At 47.9% G+C, this 18,385-nt stretch overlaps 1 protein-coding gene across 2 annotated transcripts; it reads right to left on the bottom strand.

Annotated features, from left to right (window-relative positions):
- Positions 1-113: 113 nt before the first annotated feature.
- LOC141992838 (heme-binding protein 2-like) lies at positions 114-11,757 on the bottom strand. 2 transcript variants are annotated; one of them, XM_074962180.1, is made up of 5 exons: positions 11,584-11,757; positions 3,303-3,387; positions 2,611-2,746; positions 1,748-2,000; positions 114-1,082 (listed from the first exon to the last, which is right to left on the bottom strand). In XM_074962180.1, the coding sequence occupies exons 2-5, from the start codon at positions 3,375-3,377 to the stop codon at positions 908-910; spliced, it is 639 nt and encodes a 212-aa protein (XP_074818281.1). In that variant the 5' UTR covers positions 3,378-3,387; positions 11,584-11,757; the 3' UTR covers positions 114-907. The 2 variants fall into 2 exon arrangements, with proteins under 2 accessions (XP_074818281.1, XP_074818282.1); XM_074962181.1 differs by having other exon boundaries at positions 1,748-1,913.
- Between the last annotated feature and the right edge of the window lie 6,628 nt (positions 11,758-18,385).

The raw sequence follows: 18,385 nt of genomic DNA, 5'->3' as shown, positions 1-18,385 counted from the left end.
CACAGGATAAGTCAACTCTACAAAAGCCATTCTCACTGTTAAAGTACAGCAGTTAATAACAGAGGTACACATACTATTTTATAAAGAGAAAAGATCATTAGGAGACTAGTGTGTAAATGAAAGATTTGGCACTTGTAAATCTCAGTTCCTCATCTAGAGTGATTAATATCATACTCAGTGTAAATGAAAAAAACCTGTTGTGCAAATGGTTAATTATCTTCCACCTGAAGACACAGGTGGTACAAACTGGTATATTTAATGCTAGCACCAGTAGCTTCCTCCAGTGTGTAGCCACTTGCCTGGGTCATTGCTCTGAAAATAACGGGGTTTAACAATTGCTGTCAGACAGTTCCAAAAATGGGTGTCCCACTGCTGAGGACAGGATAAAACAAGCATCCACAACAATGACTACACTTGGATGCAAGTGTCATCAAACCTAATTGACAAGGCAGTAGCCTTTGTCCTCCACCATAGCTTCACCTTCAGACACAGTAGCAGCTGGAGCAGCAGCAGTAATCTTTAGGGGATTTTTCTACCTTTTTTGTTTTGGGTACAATTTTTCAGAAGCTCCTAACTCACTGTCACAAATTGTACACTTTCACATCACAGCTGTTCCCTATGTTTAATGGATTTGGGGAGACACCTGCTACCCCTGAGAGAGCAGCAGGTCTGAACCGACTAAAATTTCAAAACAAAGGCAGCCTTCTGCAGAAAGAGCACATAAATTTGAGAGACAGGTTTTTGAAGCCAGTGAAAGATCTGTAGTCCTAGGTAAAATGGAATGGGGAGGTCTCTTTACAGTGGTTAGCACATACACAAATCTATGAGTAAAGAGTCTCTTCAGTACATACAAAATCATGGAAGCAAAAGGCACAAGCAAGGTCTGTCTTCATCCAACACTCCAGTATTACTTCTTGAAATACCACACTTCATTGTGCCTATTGAAGAGCTTGAACGGACTGTCATAGCCAGCAGTGTAATAGAAGTCTTCATGGAATGACCGACCCGCATTCTTTAGGATTATTGCCAGTGCCTGGGCTTCCTCAGCATATTTCTCTGGAGAGGCAAACCCACCAAAGGACCTGGGGGAGGACAGTGGGGAGAGGGGCTCTGGTTTGTAACACTGTGTTGGAGTTTTAACAATGCAAACCTTGCAGTTAGAGATGAGCCCAAACCAAACCCCCCAATCCAAATACCCCAAGCTTTAGAGGGGGAGGATCTGAATTCTGAAATGTTCAGCTGGCTCCTAGTAGCCCAAACCAGAACTCCAGAGCCACAGCAAGGGCAGATCTGAAACCAGACCTGGAGCTGAATTTCATGGAGGGGCTTCATCTTTAAAATAGGCTGAATCAGCAGCCTGAATCCAGACACTCCCAAACTGTGAGGTGTTTGAGATCTGGCTTCATGTTCTGTAGCTAAGGGTCATGTGTAACTATGGTCAGGGATTCATCCAGCATGTGATGGTGTGACCAGGCACATCTATGTGTATATATAATGGCCCCAGCTGGCATGTTGCAGAGAGTTGCCTGGACATACAGTGCTAGCTGTTTATTTTCACCACTTCTGTTGGTGAAAGAGACAGCTTTTGAGCTTCACAAATGAAGGGAGTGAGGAACGGGGTGCTCTCTGGAGGGTTTCTCTTTCCCAGACATGGTACTGAACAGCAAAGGGTGAAACTGCAGGCACCAGCCCCCTGTTCATGCTTTAATCAGTCTCCTCTCCCAAAGAAGAGACAGGAGGGTGCTACCTGACAAAGATGGCCTCTCCCTTCCGCTCCTCGATGAAGACGTCTGGGTCTGTGGGCTGTGGGGGGGAGTCTTGATGCTCGAATGGCACAAAGAATGAGACCTTGAAGTCTGTGCAACCAGATTTCACCAGGCACGTCACCGGCACAGTCATCTCAATCTTCATCTCTGGAAGAATGAGGATAAGAAAGGTCCTGTCTTGCACCAGCCGCAAGCAGAGACAGAGGGTGAATGCTACCTTGGGACCTGCAGCCACTGGGGACAATGTCAAAGAGGGGCTTCAATACTCGGGGCAGAGGCAGCAGTGTTCCTGCAGCACCATCTCCCCAGTGCAGCAGGGACTACTCCTGCCACAAGCCCTTTCACCAGGTTTGGCTCAGGGATTCATACTGCTGCCCATTCCCATGGTATGCGAGTACCCATCATGATGCTCTCATCCATCAATGCTTCTCCCTATTGCCTGTGAATACTTCCCTAGTAAGCATCTCCATTTCCTCCACGCAGCCCCTGATCTTCCCCACCTCCCATCCCACACACCCCTGGAGGAACAGAGACACTCTGTCTCTTCCATCTCTTCTCCCCCATTCTGAGGTTCCCATTCCTCCCCCACCAGGCATAGGGCAGCTCACCCTGGATGAGGGGAAACAGCCCCAAAGGACACCCCTTTGCAGGCAAGAAAAATACGGATGCATTAACTCACCCACACCAGGAAAGCATCTCTGACATTTCTAGTGTACTTCCTATCCTCCACAGCTCCCCGCACCTTTGCTGTTCCCAGCTCAGTCTCCTTTGTGCCCTGCCCACAATTAGAGGGCTGGGTCCAGGGGTTTCCCAATGACTCTTCCAAATCTGGGTGACTTCATACCTTTCTCATTCTTCCCCTGAATGTAGTAGAAGAGTTTCCAGAAGCCCTGGCGCAGTGCCTCCTTCTGCATCTTTCCTTTAATTACTGTGCTAGCCCATTTGGCCGTCTCATAGTGACGCAGCTCGTAATCTTGCACCTGAAACAGATATAAGGTTACAAGGCTTAGTGAAGGTGTGGCTTTTATTTCCAGGTCAGTGAAATGTCCCAATCAGCCCCCATCTTCCTGCAAAATCACCTCCCTGGGAGTGTGCCCCTCGCAGGCCCATCTCAGCAGCCACACACTCCCACACCCTTTCCCCCAACAGGTCACATGCCCCTAACAAGGCACCCCCCAGTTGCCAAACCATCACAGCGCTCCCCCCCCCCCCCGGCATTGGCTTCAGCCCAATCCCCCCCTCCTCACCCAGTTACAGGAACAAAAGCTGTACTGGCAAAACTACTCTCTTGTCTATGTGAGCTGCGTTTACACTGGAGGATTTGCAAGGACAGCTGCACCCATGAACCCTTTCTAGTGTAGGCAAGGTCGAAGATATATGGCTACTGTCCTATAGCTCCAGATGTTCAGTGCAGTTTCCTTCTTGCATGGCTTCTTCGCTGACAGCACTAATTAGTTTATTTCTGCAAGATCTACCCATCAAGAACAATACCCCTCAGCTTCTGATATAGAGATCTCCCCAGCAACTAGCATTTACCGTGATCTCTGCTGAGCTCCACCTGGGTGACTGCAGCTCCAGCGACAAAAATCTCTGTTTGAAGGACTTGATCATCTCTCCTGAGCTGAAAGAAAACAGTTCATTGGCACTGAGTAACCCACAGTGCAAGGGATCAAGATTTCTTGCCTAATCTCAGGCTTCTAGGGTTGGTTTTCTCAGGCCTGCACAAAATCTCTAGCCTTTTAGCACTGCCACTAGAGTGAGCACATCCACCAACAGTGGAGGAGGAACAGAGAGATCATAGAAGATTAGAGTTGGAAGAGACCTCAGGAGGTCATCTAGTCCAACCCCCTGCTCAAAGCAGGACCAACCCCAATTAAATTATCCCAGTCAGGGTTTTGCCAAGCCAGGCCTTAAAAACCTCTAAGGATGGAGATTCCACCACCTTCCTAGGTAACCCATTCCAGTGCTTCACCAACCTCCTGGTGAAGTAGTTTTGCCTAATACCCAGTCTAGACCTCCCCCACTGCAACTTGAGACCATTGCTTCTTCTTCTGTCATCTGCCACCACTGAGAACAGCCTAGCTCCATCCTCTTTGGAACTCCCCTTTAGGTAGTTGATGGCTGCTATCAAATCCCCTCTCACTCTTCTCTTCTGCAGACTAAATAAGCCCAGTTCCCGCAGCCTCTCTTCGTAAGTTATGTGCCCCAGTCCCCTAATCATTTTTGTTGTCCTCCGCTGGACTCTCTCCAATCTGTCCACATCCTTTCTGTGTGGGGGTGGGGAGTGGGGGGAGAACTGGATGCAATACTCCAGATGTGGCCTCACCAGTGCCAAATGAGTGGAATAATCACTCCCCTCAATCTGCTGGCAATGCTCCTACTAATGAAGCCCAATATATGGTTAGCCTTCTTGGCAACAAGGGCACACTGTTGACTCATAACCAGCTTCTCGTCCACTGTAATCCCCAGGTCCTTTTCTGCAGAACTGCCGCTTAGCCAGTCAGTTCCCAGCCTGTAGCAGTGCATGGGATTCTTCCATCCTGAGTGCAGGACTCTGCACTTGTTCTTGTCGAACCTCATCAGATTTCTTTTGGCCCAATCCTCCAATTTGTCTTGGTCAATCTGGACCCTATCTCTACCCTCCAGTGTATCTACCTCTCCCCCAGCTTAGTGTCATCCATGAACTTGCTGAGGGTGAAATCCATCCCATCATCCAGATCATTAATGAAGATGTTGAACAAAACCAGCCCCAGGACCGACCCTTGGGGCACTCCACTTGATATCGGCTGCCAACTAGACACTGAGCCCTTGATCACTACCTGTTGAGCCCGACTATCTAGCCCGCTTTCTATCCACCTTACAGTCCATTCATCCAATCTATACTTCTTTAACTTGCTGGCAAGAATACTGTGGGAGACCGTATCAAAAGCTTTGCTAAAGTCAAAGTATATCACCATCCACCGCTTTCCGCACATCCACAGTGCCAGTTATCTCATCATAGAAAGCAATCAGGTTGATCAGGCATTACTTGCCCGTGGTGAATCCATGTTGACTGTTCTGATCACCTCCAGGTGCTTCAAAATGGATTCCTTGAGGAGCTGCTCCATGATTTTTCCAGGGACTGAGGTGAGGCTGACCCGGTCTGTAGTTCCCTGGATTCTCCTTCTTCCCTTTTTTAAAGATGGGTACTACATTAGCCTTTTTCCAGTTATCCAGGACCTCCCCTGATCGCCTCGAGGATTCAGAGATAATGGCCAATGGCTTTGCAATCACATCAGCCAACTCCTTCAGAACCCTCAGATGCATGGAATCCGGCCCCATGGACTTGTGCATGTCCAGCTTTTCTAAATAGTCCTTAACCTGTTCTTTCACCACTGAGGGCTGCTCATCTCCTCCCCATACTGAGCTGCCCAGTGCAGCAGCCTGGGAGCTGACCTTGTCTGTGAAGACCAAGGCAAAAAAACCCAACAACGAGTACTTCAGCTTTTTCCACATCATTCAGTGAGGCTCCCACACTTTCCCTGACCACCTTCTTGCTGCTGACATACCTGTAGAAACCCTTCTTGTTACCCTTCACATCCCTTACTAGCTGCAACTCCAATTGTGCTTTGGCCTTCCTGATTACAGCCCGGCATGCTTGAGCAATATTTTTAACTGCTCCCTAGTCATCTGTCCAAGTTTCCACTACTTGTAAGCTTCTTGTGTTTAAGCTCACCGAAGATTTCTGTTAAGCCAAGCTGGTCACCTGCCATATTTGCTATTCTTTCTGCACATCAGGATGGTTTGTTCCTGCGTCCTCAATAAGGCTTCTTTAAAATACAGCCAGCTCTCCTGGACTCCTTTCCCTCTCATATTAGCCTCCTAGGGGATTCTGCCCATCAGTTTCCTGAGGGAGTCAAAGTCTGCTTTTCTGAAGTCCAGCATCCGGATTCTACTGATCTCCTTTCTTCCTTCTGTCAGGATCCTGAACTTGACCATCTCATGATCACTGCTGCCCAGGTTGCTACCCACTTCTACTTCCCCTACCAATACTTTCCTGTTTGTGAGCAGCAGGTCAAGAGGAGCACGGCCCCTAGTTAGTTCCTCCAGCACTTGCACCAGGAAGTTGTCCCCAACACTCTCCAAAAACTTCCTGGATTGTCTGTGCATTGCTGTATTGCTCTCCCAGATGACATCAGGGTGATTGACATCCCCCATGAAAACCAGGGCCTGTGATCTGGAAACTTCTGTTAGTTGTCTGAAGAAAGCCTCGTCTACCTCATCCTCCTGGTCTGGTGGTCTATAGCAGATGCCCATCATGACATCATCCTTGTTGCTCTCGCCTCTAAACTTAACCCAAAGACTCTCAACAGGCTTTTCTCCAGTTTCGTACTAGAGCTCTGAGCAATCATACTGCTCTCTTACATACACTGCAACTCCTCCACCTTTTCTCCCTCACCTGATGGGTGCTTTCCATTTAGGCCACAGAATAGGATGACTTTCCCTGAAATCTGGGAGTGTCCCTGTTTTTTACAGCTAGCCTGTTGGGTTACCCCACTGTGTTTTGTCCGTGTCTTTGAAATCCTTTCAGCCCAGAAGGAACTATTGGGCAGATGAACCTGCTACTCTGACACCAGGCTGGGTAGCTGCACTGGTGCCTCAGGGACTACCCCATGCACATTGCTTTCCCCATCGGTGAAACTAAGGTGGCTGCCCACCGGAAAGCCACATATTGAAGGAGATCCACGTGGAGCCAGAAATTCTGGCACGAGGCAAATCTCCAAGCAACTCAGTTACTCATCATCATGATGGCAAATCCCGCAGGGACGTGGCCCCCTTGCAAACTGAGCACCACCCGAATTGATCTCTGGCAAGGTGTTTAAGGTGGTCTGGCTGTATATTTAGTGTCTATGAATCACTGGCAATCTTATTGTGCCACCAAAGTTTTTGGCGCCCATGTGATCACCTGCTATGTCGCATCGTTCCTCAGAAAACATGCTTTAGAATGAATTGATTTAGCATTCTAATAATAATTCTGTACCAAGAAATATCCCAAACCAAACTCATGCTGGTGGAGGCAGTTGCTGCATTCAGCTTAGAATATCCTCATTTCTGATCTTGTCCTGCCACTTGATACAAAGCAGTTGATGGAACCGTCAAGAATAAAAATCATCATTCTGGAGTTCTTCAGCCTTCCTCAGTGCCCACGTTTCTCTTCCGTACAGCAGAGTTGGCATAAGCGTGGTTCTATAGAACGGCAGCTGCATAGCAAGTGTGACATCAAGACATCCCCAGGGAGGCTGCTGAAGAGTGTGAAACATGGCATTTCAAGCATTCCCAACACTGTTGATAATGTTACCCAAATATTTGACAGTCGCCACCTACTTGACGTCTGGTCCGGATAGGTTAATGGTTGTACTCTGGAGCTGGAGGCTGCTCGATGGTAATGGCCAGGGATTTAGTTTTATCTGGATTAATAACCACACCAATGCACACTGCCTCTGGCCTGACCAGATCGACCATCAGCTGCCATGACTCACCAAACTTAGCCAGCAAGACAAGGTCATCGGTGTACTACATCAGTTCAGCTACTGCATGCTGGCGAATGCTGACTCGGCTTGGAAAATATAAGGAAGGAATGTGCAGCCTTCTTGACCTCTCTCACCACATTGCTGCCAGCTATCAAAACCTGCCCATGTGTGATCCACATCCATTGAGGGGTGGGGTGCTACACAGGCATGCCTCCATGATATGCCACCCCCCAAATTCTCTTTTCCTATTCGACCCACCCAAACCAGCCCTTCTTTGGGCAAGTGTTCCAGATGTCCATTCACTGTGAAAGCCCAAAGGGGAGAGCTCCCACGTTCCATCATCATACTGGTTCATTAAAAGTAAGGTATTTTCCTCCCAGCTGATTTGTAATATTAAAAAGATGATGTCTGTCAAGAGGAAACCTCTGCCTTTTCAACCTCTCATTGAAGATGAGGTCTGGAGACAAAACATTAGACCTCCACCTGGGAGTGAGGTTTATGTTCTAGATCACAAGAAATCAAGAGGTGTAAAGTCCACACGATAGTGTTGCGAACTCTTGTGTTTTTCTTAAAGCTCCGGCTCCTGGAGTCATGTGAGAATCTCAACAATATTTTAAGGGGAGTTTCTAGCCCTAGGCAGAGAAAATCTTGAAAACATGAACTCTGGAAGTCTCAAAAAACAGAAAAAGTCAGAGTTGAAGGCTAGAAGGGACCATCAGATCATGTAGTCTGACCTCTTGTTTATCACAGGCCACCACCACCACTCAGCACCCGCACACCAAACCCAACAACTGAAATGAGACCGAAGTATTACAGCCCACAGGAGACTAGAATGTTATGTGCCACAGGTGGAGAACAGGAGGGACCGAGATGCACCAGTGCCCATGGCAGAGAAATGATTAACTGAGCTACACCCAGATAATCCTGGCAAGTGACCCACACCCACACACTGCAGTGTAAGGCAAAACTCTCCACCCTCCCTGCCCAGATCACTGCCAATCTGACCTGAGGGAAAATTTCTTCCCCACTCCACATATGCCTAGACCCTGAGCATGTGAGCAAGAACTAGCCAATCAAGCACCGGAGAGAGAATGCTCAGTGCTATCTCAGAGCCCTGGCTTCCCCATCCAGTGTCCCATTTCCAGTCAGGGCAATCTCTGATGCTTCAGAAGAAGGAGACCAAAACAAAAACCTAGAATGCTTTGAGGTGGAGGTAGTGGAATCCCATCCTGACCCCTGCTGGTGGCCATCTGAAGCCCTGAAACATGAACTTTTGGGAACAAAGAAAAAAATGCTTTTTAAAAAAAGATCTCATGATTTTTAAGGGGCTTGCTCATAATTTGAATGCTTAGCATTGGCAATACCACACGACACCATATTCTACAGAGCTCTGCCCTCTGATAGAGTAAATTCCCCCAAAAGGAACACATTGGTGGAGACTAAGACAAATAATGTGCCAATTAGGCAATCATCTTGATTCTCAGAAGCTCAAACCAATACAGTAGAACCTCAGAGTCACGAACACCAGAGTTATGAACTGACTGGTCAACCATACAACTCATTTGGAAGCAGAAATATTCAATCAGGCAGCAGCACAGACCAAAAAAAAAAGAAAAAGAAAAAGATAAGTACGGTAAATTACTGTGTTAAACGTAAGCTACTAAACAAAATAAAGGGAAAGTTTAAAAAAGGAAGATTTTACAAAGTAAGGGAACTTTCTGTGCTTGTTTCATTAAGATGGTTAAAAGCAGCATTTTTTTTCTGCATAGTAAAGTTTCAAAGCTATATTTAGTCAATGTTCAGCTGTTCTTTCAAAAGTTTACAGCCATAATGTTTTGTTCAGAGTTACAAACAACCTCCATTCCCAAGGTGTTCGTAACTCTGAGGTTCGACTGTACATTGTGCTGCTGACTGACAGTCGTATATTTCAGATGAGACAAAGTACTGAGGACCTGGATCATTCGTAGGCAGTAAAGAACCCATAAGTAGTTATTTATTAGAAATCTTTTGTATCATGCCTTATAGCAGGGTAGGCAACCTATGGCACAGGCGGCACTCACACTGCCCGGGTCCTGGCCACCGTTCCTGGGGGGCTCCGCTGCTGGCCTGGGGTTCCGTCTGCCAGCCCCGCTCAGCCTGCTGCCAGCCCCGGGTCCTGGCCGGTCTGGGGGCTCCGCTGCTGGCCTGGGGTTCCGTCTGCCAGCCCCGCTCAGCCTGCTGCCAGCCCCGGGTCCTGGCCGGTCTGGGGTCTCTGCTGCTGGCCTGGGGTTCTGTCTGCCAGCCCCGCTCAGCCTGCTGCCAGCCCCGGGTCCTGGCCACCGTTCCTGGGGTCTCTGCTGCTGGCCTGGGGTTCCGTCTGCCAGCCCCGCTCAGCCTGCTGCCAGCCCCGGGTCCTGGCCACCGTTCCTGGGGTCTCTGCTGCTGGCCTGGGCTATTGGCCGCTGGCCCCCTGCCATCTGGGGTTCCGGCCGCTGGCCCTGCTCAGCCCACTGCCGGCTCCGGGTCCCCGCCAACCGTGCGGAGGGCTCTGCTGCCAACCTGGGGTCCCGGCCACCGGCCCGGGGCTCTGTAGCCACCCCCAGCTGTAGCCCTCTGGCCCCAGCCTGGGGCACTGAGGGGTGCAGATGGCCAAGATGGGGGCAGCTCAGCATGGATCACATGGATTATTATTACTGGCACATGAAACCTTAAATTAGAGTGAATAAATGAAGACTTGACACACCACTTCTGAAAGGTTGCTGACCCCTGCCTTATAGTATTTTACGTAGTATATTATACTTTTTTACATGGCACTTTGCAAATATAAATAAGACCAGTTTATAGTCTCAAAGATCATGGGCACTTTTGCAAGAATTGGAATTCTAACCCCTTTGACCTAGTCAATTTCTCTCTTGATTAATTTTCCATCCCTAAATTTCCCCTCTAGCTTTAAACAGAGATGGCATTTATTTATACTTCCTGTCCTAAATTGTTCTGTAGCATTGCTGTGTGCTGATAATCAGCTGCTATGTTCCACCTCAGAGGTGGCTGCACTGAGCCCACATAATTTGTATATTAGTTTGTAAAGCCCTCTGGGAGCCTTCAGGGTGAAAGATGCTGTAGAAAAGTAAATTATTCATATTGATTTCACATATTACCCTTCAAATAAGCAGTGTACAGAGCACTCAAACATTTAAAAGCTTCTGCTAAATTAAGAGTCACAACAGTCACAACAGAGCAGGTAACTAGCATGCAGGCATCAGAGAGCCACACCGCAATACACTGATGCCCGTAAACCTCAAAATGCATCTGTAAACTCCTGTGACTTAGCTGCAGGGAATGCCAGGCACGATATCTACGCCCTGCCCGTAAACAGATGCAGTGGGATCATCTCAGTTCTGCAGGCAGGCTGCTTATCAAAGGGGCCATTTAAGAAGATCCAACTGTAATACACACACACTTCTATAGCACAATAAATGATACACAGGTTACCAAGGCATAAGAAAAGAGTGACAGACTCCAAAGATGTGTCAGAAGCAGATACAATCAGCCCAGGGTCAGACTTGACAGTGTATTTGGGGGTTTAACCCCTGTCTATTCGATGAAAAGCACTTAGTCATTTCTGATTATTTAAGGAATTCTCTCTCATGCTCCCACTTCTCTTGGACACTGGAGTAGAAAGCGTCTCTCCCCCTAGCACTGACTTCACCATCCCTCCTGCCCCCAAAACTCATCACATGGTCTAACATTCTGGCCAATGCTGTTAATTCCTGAATATAAGTGGAACCTTTGTGTGCTACTTACAGCAAACATTGCTTATGAAATGCAAAGAACGGAGCATGACTAAGCATAATGAGACATTGGACCACAGGACAAAAGAATATGTTCCAACATGCAATAGTCCTGGCATTTACAGAGAGTTCTCCAAATGGGAACAATAGCACCAGCATTTATAGTTAGTTGCAGCTCTACAGTTAGATCTACAGTAAACTTTAGCTGGGTTTCCCTCTGTTACTGATTTATATGACTTTCCCTTTGCCCATTAGACCGGAGATTAGGAACATTTTTCTTCCCCTGAGGATTCCACTTCTTCTCCAGCTTTAAGGCAAGTCTGCCCCATCTACATACTCCATCCCGCTGCTGCTATCTCACATGGGCTGGCTGTTCTCTCACAGCACTCACTGTGGGGTCAGGGAGAGAGGAAAAACACTGGGGACTGTCACAGAGGGTTTCCTACAGCAACAGAGGGGAGGGAGAGCAGCCTGGCCATGCCATTCAACGGGCACCTGCTGTTAGAAAGTGGATGCAAAACTGGACAAGACACTTACATTTTGAAGTCTATGCCCTATTGTCCTTCTTCCCCTCCAGCTGTTATGTTCCTGTTCCTTTCTCCAAGCTGTGTACACTCTCCCAGTGCTGTGTTTCAGCGTTTATTTCTGTGCTTTATCGGCAAACTCCACCCCACTCCTATTGGGGGGAACTACTGTTATGAAAAACATAACATTCTAGTCATGCTCTCCCCTATTGCTCTCATTGGTTGTCTCCAACACCCACCCCAAAATAACCCCACCTCTTGCTCACATGTTGCTTGGGACCTGGCTCATTAGTTTCAAGGTCGTAGGTCAAATCCAATCCTTGTGTAACTTCCATTGACTTGGCTGTGCCCACTGATGTGAATTTGGCTCTAAGTTCTCCTGACAAAGACAGAATTATATACAAATAACTTCCCCCGTAACGGATTTGACTAAAGGAGATTGGTGCTAGAGTGCGATAGTAAGATAGACTCTAGCTGTGTATACTGCAGTGCATTTTGAAACACTTCCTGTCCATCTTTCATGGATGTGTCAGCTGAATTTAGAGACACAAAGTGGGAGAAGTAGGATCTTTTATTGGATCAACTTCTGCTGGTGAGAGAGACAAGCTTTTGATCTTACACAGGGCATGGCTACACTTGCAGATGTAGACGGCTGGGAGTTAAACCTGCCTTCGGAGAACGCAGTAGGGAAAGTGCTGCAGTGTGTCCACACGGACAGGAACAAGCGCACTGGCGTGACCACATTTGCAGCACTTGCAGCGGTGTTGGGAGTGGTGCATTATGGGCAGCTATCCCACAGAGCACCTCTTCCCATTCTGGCACTGTGGCTTGTGGGAACGGGGCAGGGGGGGCGGGGCATTCTGGGTCCTGTCCCAATGCCCTGTGATGCATCGCTTCGCATCCCAGCAATCCCTGTGCTTCCGACCACATTTGGCACCATCTTTCAACATTTTTTGTACTGCGCGCTCTGTCTTCCCTTTCGGTCCGCGGGAATGGAGCCCGAACTGCTGAGGAGTCTGCTGACGAGTCTCGCCAGCACGTCACGTTTGGCAGTCAAGTTACTCCTTAAGCTACAAACTGACAGTGAGGAGTCCGACAATGATGTTGACTCGCGTAACGCATATGACATGAGATTGCTTGTGGCATTCACAGACATGCTCACTGCCATGGAACACCGCTTTTGGGCTTGGGAAACAAGCACTGAGCAGTGGGTTCACGTCGTCATGCAGGTCTGGGATGACGAGCAGTGGCTGCAGAACTTTCGGATGCGAGAAGCCACTTTCATGGGACTGTGTTCTGAGCTCGCCCCCACCCTGTGGCGCAAGGACATCAGATTGAGAGCTGCCCTGATGGTGGAGAAGCAGGTGGCTAGTGCAATCTGGAAGCTGGCCTGTTCAGGAAGCTACAAGCTGGGACTTTTTTCCCAGCCTGGAGGCTGAATTTGAACAGCAAGAGAGAGGGCTATTAGAGGGGCCCAGTGTGGGGCTGCAAGGATTAGGGATGTCTTAAGGGAGCAATCTGAGGCCAACAGTAATGTTTGGTGCCCTGCACAGGAGTGAAGAGCGGTGGTTCCAATGTGAGTAGGAATCTGTGTTTGCTACACTGACTTGCAGAGCCTGTTGCTTTCCTGGGCTAAGATATCTTTTACTTAATGCAATAATAAAGAATATTTTCAAAGCCAAAAAATCCATTTATTTAAAAGAAAATTCATGTATTGAAAGAAACACAACTGCTTGGGAAACAGAAAGGGCAAGGGGGTGGTGTGGTGAATGGCTCAATCACAGATTTGCATATGTCCTGTTATCATACTCTGCCCTCCTGTCTGGAGTGCCCTGCAATGAGTGCTACACTTCAGGCTGGCTAAAATGCATGGTGATGGGGGTTGAGTGCAGTGGGTAAGGGTCATAGTTTGCAGGGCTGGATAGTGAAGCTACAGATGTTGGAGGCAGCTGGTGGTGATAAGAACCCGGATGTGGGGGAAAGTGGGTTGGAGGTGACATGGTGGCACAAGGGAAAGAGTTTTGGGACAAGGGCTGCAGGGAGAGGTGGGCGCGGTAGTGCTCCGCCTGCATGGCTATAAGCGCCTGTATCGAGTCCGCTTGGCGCTCCATAATGCTTAGCAGCCGCTCCGTGCTTTGGTGCCGGCGATCCGCATTCTGCTGGCGGACCCTCCTTTCACTCTCCCGCCACTCTTGCGCTTTTTGATTTTCATTAAGGGACTGCTGCATTACTTCATGCAGCATGTCCTCTTTGCTTCTGCGTGGCCTCTTCCTAATTCTTTGGAGTCTTTTGGCCGGTGATAACACAGACGGCTGAGATCTCAAGGTTGCATCTGTAAAGGCAAAATGCAACACTTAACAGAGGCAGCATTGTTCACACCAGACAGAGCAATGATTCCCCCGTACTTAAAGACAAGCACATTCTACACAATAGCAGAATTTTCCCATCCCAAAGTGAGCACACACAACCCACAGGAGCCCAAAATGGTGAGTAAGCACAGGGGCAAGGGGGACTGATTGTTTCACGGACGTACTGTCCTCTGGGATTCTGTGCCTTGGGGAGAGCTAATAGCTGCAGGGGGCCCCTATACTGAACACTGTCCCCACATTTTCAAAAGGAGTTCATCCTGGAAGATATTTCGCTGCTGAGGGTGACCTGGGATGCAAGGGAGGCTCTTCTACTGCAATGTGGCTTCCGCAGCTTGCCTGTGTGCAGCAATGGTCCCCCCACCCCTCACAGCACAGTGGTGCGGACATGTTAGCCTGACTGGGACAAGGAGTATAGTAGCTCTCCCAAGGAACCTATGCAACCGCATTGCCCAGCTTCTGCATGAGACCTTTGAAGAGACCACTGAGGCCGATTACCGTGATGTGAGAGCACATCAATGCCCTATTCTGCATCTAGGCATGCATGCAGCCCTAACCCTTCTCGCCCCAAGAGCCTGCACTGAACAACTTCCTTCCCAAAATAAAAGCCACTTACCGGGCACCTCCTCTGGTGTTTGTCCTTTCCCAAGCACCGGCTGCTGTGACTGGCTACCTTCCTCCTGGCTTGAGAACAGCTCCTGGCTGCATGGATCTAGGGATGCCGTGGTGTCTACCTCCTCCTCAGCACCCTTGCTCCTGCTTTCCTCCTCCTCCCCCTGCCTTGTTGAACTGGGCTGTGAAGTGTCCATGGTGATCCTCAGAGTGGAGGTGGGGTCACCCCCAAATACTGCGTCCAGCTCTTTGTAGAAATGGCAGGTTGCACCGGAGAGGCTGTTTGCCTCGTGGGCTTTACGGTAGGCATTTCGCAGCTCCTTCACTTTAATCCTGCACTGCTGTGCATCCTGGTCATAGCCCTTTCCATCATGTCCCTTGATATCTGCCCGAAGGTATCATAATTTCTACGGCTGGAGCGCAGGTGGGACCGGACAGCTTCCTCCCACCAAACACTGATGAGGTCCAGAACCTAGCCATTGCTCCATATTGGGGATTGCCTGGCACGTGGAGGCATGGTGACCTGAAAATATTCACTGAGCACTCCACGCCTTGCTGAGCAAACAGGAAGGGGATTTTCAAAGTTCCCACAGAATTTAAAAGGGGGGTCTGACGGTTGGTCACCTGAGGGTAGGGCAGTAGAATTCAAAGTGATGACCAGAGTGGCGAGAACAGGCATTGTGGGACACTTCTGGAGGCCGATCAGAGGGCATTAACAGTCCAGGGCATCCACACTGGTGCCGGGGCGCAGCAAGCGTTGTGTCTCTCGTCAAGGTGAATTTTGCAAATAACTCCTATCTTTGTAGTGATCTAAACAAAACCCCTAGAGCCTGAACATGCCTGAGTTTTGTGGTGTTGAAATCCAAACCTGGATCTGATTTTTGCAGCTTGGGCCCATCTCTACTGTTTTCCAGCCACCTTTGGAAGCTCTGGCAAAAGTGTCTGTTGCCTGCTGAGAATTCTGTGAAATTCAGGGACAAACTCCCACACTGGAAGGAGTGAAACACCAGATTGAGATGGCACATTTCTCCCTACTATGACAACCCTGGGGCAGGGTTTCTTTTTGTAAACTCCTGATTATGGAGGTTTATTAATAAGCCTATTAAAACGTGCTAAGGACTGAAACTTGGGGCCAAGTTTCTCTCTAGGTATAATGCCATTATTTCAATTACATCAGCAGAGAATTTGGACCTTGGTGTGTGATGCGGATAGGGACTGAGGTGGAGAGCAGGAAAAGGAAAAATAATTAGAGATAAACGTGGCTTTGAAAAAAAAAAAAAAAAAAAAAAAAAAAAAGGTGATGGCCAACAGCCAGGTTCCTAAAGGGCAAGCATTTGGAGCCTAAACTCCCAGCCAACCACACATTCCTCATCACAAGTGTTCTCTCTGGCTGGCAGCTTCAGTAGAAAAAACTAATGACTGACTGGGCCTGGAGAATGAACTCCCTTCTCAGCTTTAGGACCGTCCTCCAGATCAAGTCTGAAGCACATCTGCAGGGCATTTGGGGAAGCTGCTCTAGCTGCTGCACACACTTTGCCTGTTCTGTGGTTAAATAGAGCACTTGGAAATAGAAAACAGAGGGCTGTCGGCCTTTCGAGGGGGTAAAAGCAGCATCAAGTACTGAAAAGCATCAAAAGTACTGAAAGCTGTTCCACAAATAATACTAAGCCCTTGTAACTAGCTTCTGGGTTGTGTAAGGATGGTGGAGGCAGGTGCATCATGCAATCTGCACCACTTGCCTCAGCGCCTCTCTCTCCAGAGTTACTACTGCGACATCCTCCACTGAAGCCAGCTTGCTGCTGCACCACCAATGCTGGATCAGGGGCCTCTCTTTGCTGAACCATGAGCCAGAGCAGAGCATTCACTTTGGCACCATGTTGAGAGGACTAGGAAACGGTGCTAGCACCCTTAGATTTATGGAACTCTTCCCCAGGGAATTATGGAAGTTTGAAAGTAACCAGATTATCAAAGTTTGGGGGTGGGGTGGGGTTGGGGGGAAGAGAAGAGCCCATATGTCACACCTACTCCCTGGGGAACCTGTTCCCTGCATTCACCCCATCTCACCGGAAGTGCTGTTGCCCTCAGGAACTGTGGAGAATGGTTTCCCAGAGCACTCCTTCTAGGGAGGAGGAGCCGCCGAGCATACAGTATGGGCCAGTTTTAAGGCTCCAAATTTGCAAGACAGCTGAAAAACAAGATTACCTGCAAAAAGAATAGGACATCTGGTCACTTCACCCCTCTCCCACAATTCCAGTGGGCTCCCTGACGGCCAGTCTGAATTCCTCCACAAGCCACTGCTTCGGTGAGTGGTGCCAAGAACTGTGGGACAGTTAGCCAGAGGGCAGTGCACCTGTGATGATGATACAATGCTAGTATGGATGTGGGGCAAAGCTACAAGCAACCTTCACTGAAACTAGCATGGCTAATACATGCCCACAGTCCTTACACCAGTGCTATTCCACTAGATTGGCTACTGTTCTGTTCTACAGAGGTTCTTAGGTCACTTCATCACTGTAGTATCTGTATGCAGTATGTACCAGGGGTTCAATTCTCTAGTGTAAATAAAACCCATGAAAGAATGAAAGCAACCTTCCACTGGTCAGCCTCAACAGTGGCCAGTGGCAGTAGTTGGTATAAATCTAGTGTCACAACTAGCACAGACAGGCGTTGCCTTTAAAAGGGAGTGGGAAATTCTAGGAGAAATGCAAACCACTCGTGAATTCCCATCCTGTCTAAAGCAAAGAAACACAAAACAAATCCCCACCCATGACATGCTCAGCTGGCATTTCTATTCCCAACAAAGAGCAACTGTGCTTAACATAGGGGCCATGGCATGGACAACAACCACCACTGTTCTCCAGAGATGTTGTTTTCTCATCATTGTTTTGTTTTTCACATGCATGGAAAGGACATGGCAGCAGCTGTGTGGGAGCGAGAAGAGGCGTAGCGAGTGTCTGTAAAAATCTTTAAAAACAACAAGGAGTCTGGTGGCACCTTAAAGACTAACAGATTTATTTGAGTATAAACTTTCGAATGCATCTGAAGAAGTGGGTTTTTTAACCCACGAAAGCTTATGCTCAAATAAATCTGTTAGTCTTTAAGGTGCCACCGGACACCTTGTTGTGGATACAGACTAACACAGCTACCTCTCTGATACTTTGTAAAATCTTTAGACACTCAGATTATTGTCTTATAAATCTATTTGATAGTATATAAATGATATAACACATACACACAACACCTTTTGGTTTCCAGTTTAAATTGTCATGTGCAGACTAAGTGGTATTTTCAAAAAGCAAGAGATGTTGACCAAAAAATGGTTATTAACCTTCCATAACTGTTGTTCTTTGAGATGTGTTACTGTCATAAATATAAAGGGAAGGGTAAACCCCTCTGAAATCCCTCCTGGCCAGGGGAAAGCTCCTCTCACCTGTAAAGGGTTAAGAAGCTAAAGGTAACCTCGCTGGCACCTGACCAAAATGACCAATGAGGAGACAAGATACTTTCAAAAGCTGGGAGGAGGGAGAGAAACAAAGGGTCTCAGTCTGTCTATATTCTGTCTTTGCCGGGGATAGACCAGGAATGGAGTCTTAGAACTTTTAGTAAGTAATCTAGCTAGGTACGTGTTAGATTATGATTTCTTTAAATGGCTGAGAAAAGAATTGTGCTGAATAGAATAACTATTTCTGTCTGTGTATCTTTTTTGTAACTTAAGGTTTTGACTAGAGGGGTTCTCTATGTTTTGAATCTAATTACCCTGTAAGGTATCTACCATCCTGATTTTACAGGGGGGATTTCTTTATTTCTGTTTAGTTCTATTTTTATTAAAAGTCTTCT

Source organism: Natator depressus, chromosome 8, assembly GCF_965152275.1.
Source record: "Natator depressus isolate rNatDep1 chromosome 8, rNatDep2.hap1, whole genome shotgun sequence".
Lineage (NCBI taxonomy): Eukaryota > Metazoa > Chordata > Testudines > Cheloniidae > Natator > Natator depressus.
Note: the sequence above shows the minus strand (reverse complement) of the source record. Positions and strands in the feature narration are given on the sequence as shown.

Bases quoted from the DNA above. Each gene is read 5' to 3' on its own strand.
- LOC141992838 (XM_074962180.1), bottom strand. From the start codon at position 3,377: ATGATCAAGTCCTTCAAACAGAGATTTTTGTCGCTGGAGCTGCAGTCA. The intron at 2,747-3,302 runs GTAAATGCTAGT...TATCTGTTTCAG, and splicing joins GGAGCTCAGCAGAGATCACG to GTGCAAGATTACGAGCTGCG. The intron at 2,001-2,610 runs GTATGAAGTCAC...CATTGTCCCCAG, and splicing joins TCAGGGGAAGAATGAGAAAG to TGGCTGCAGGTCCCAAGGTA.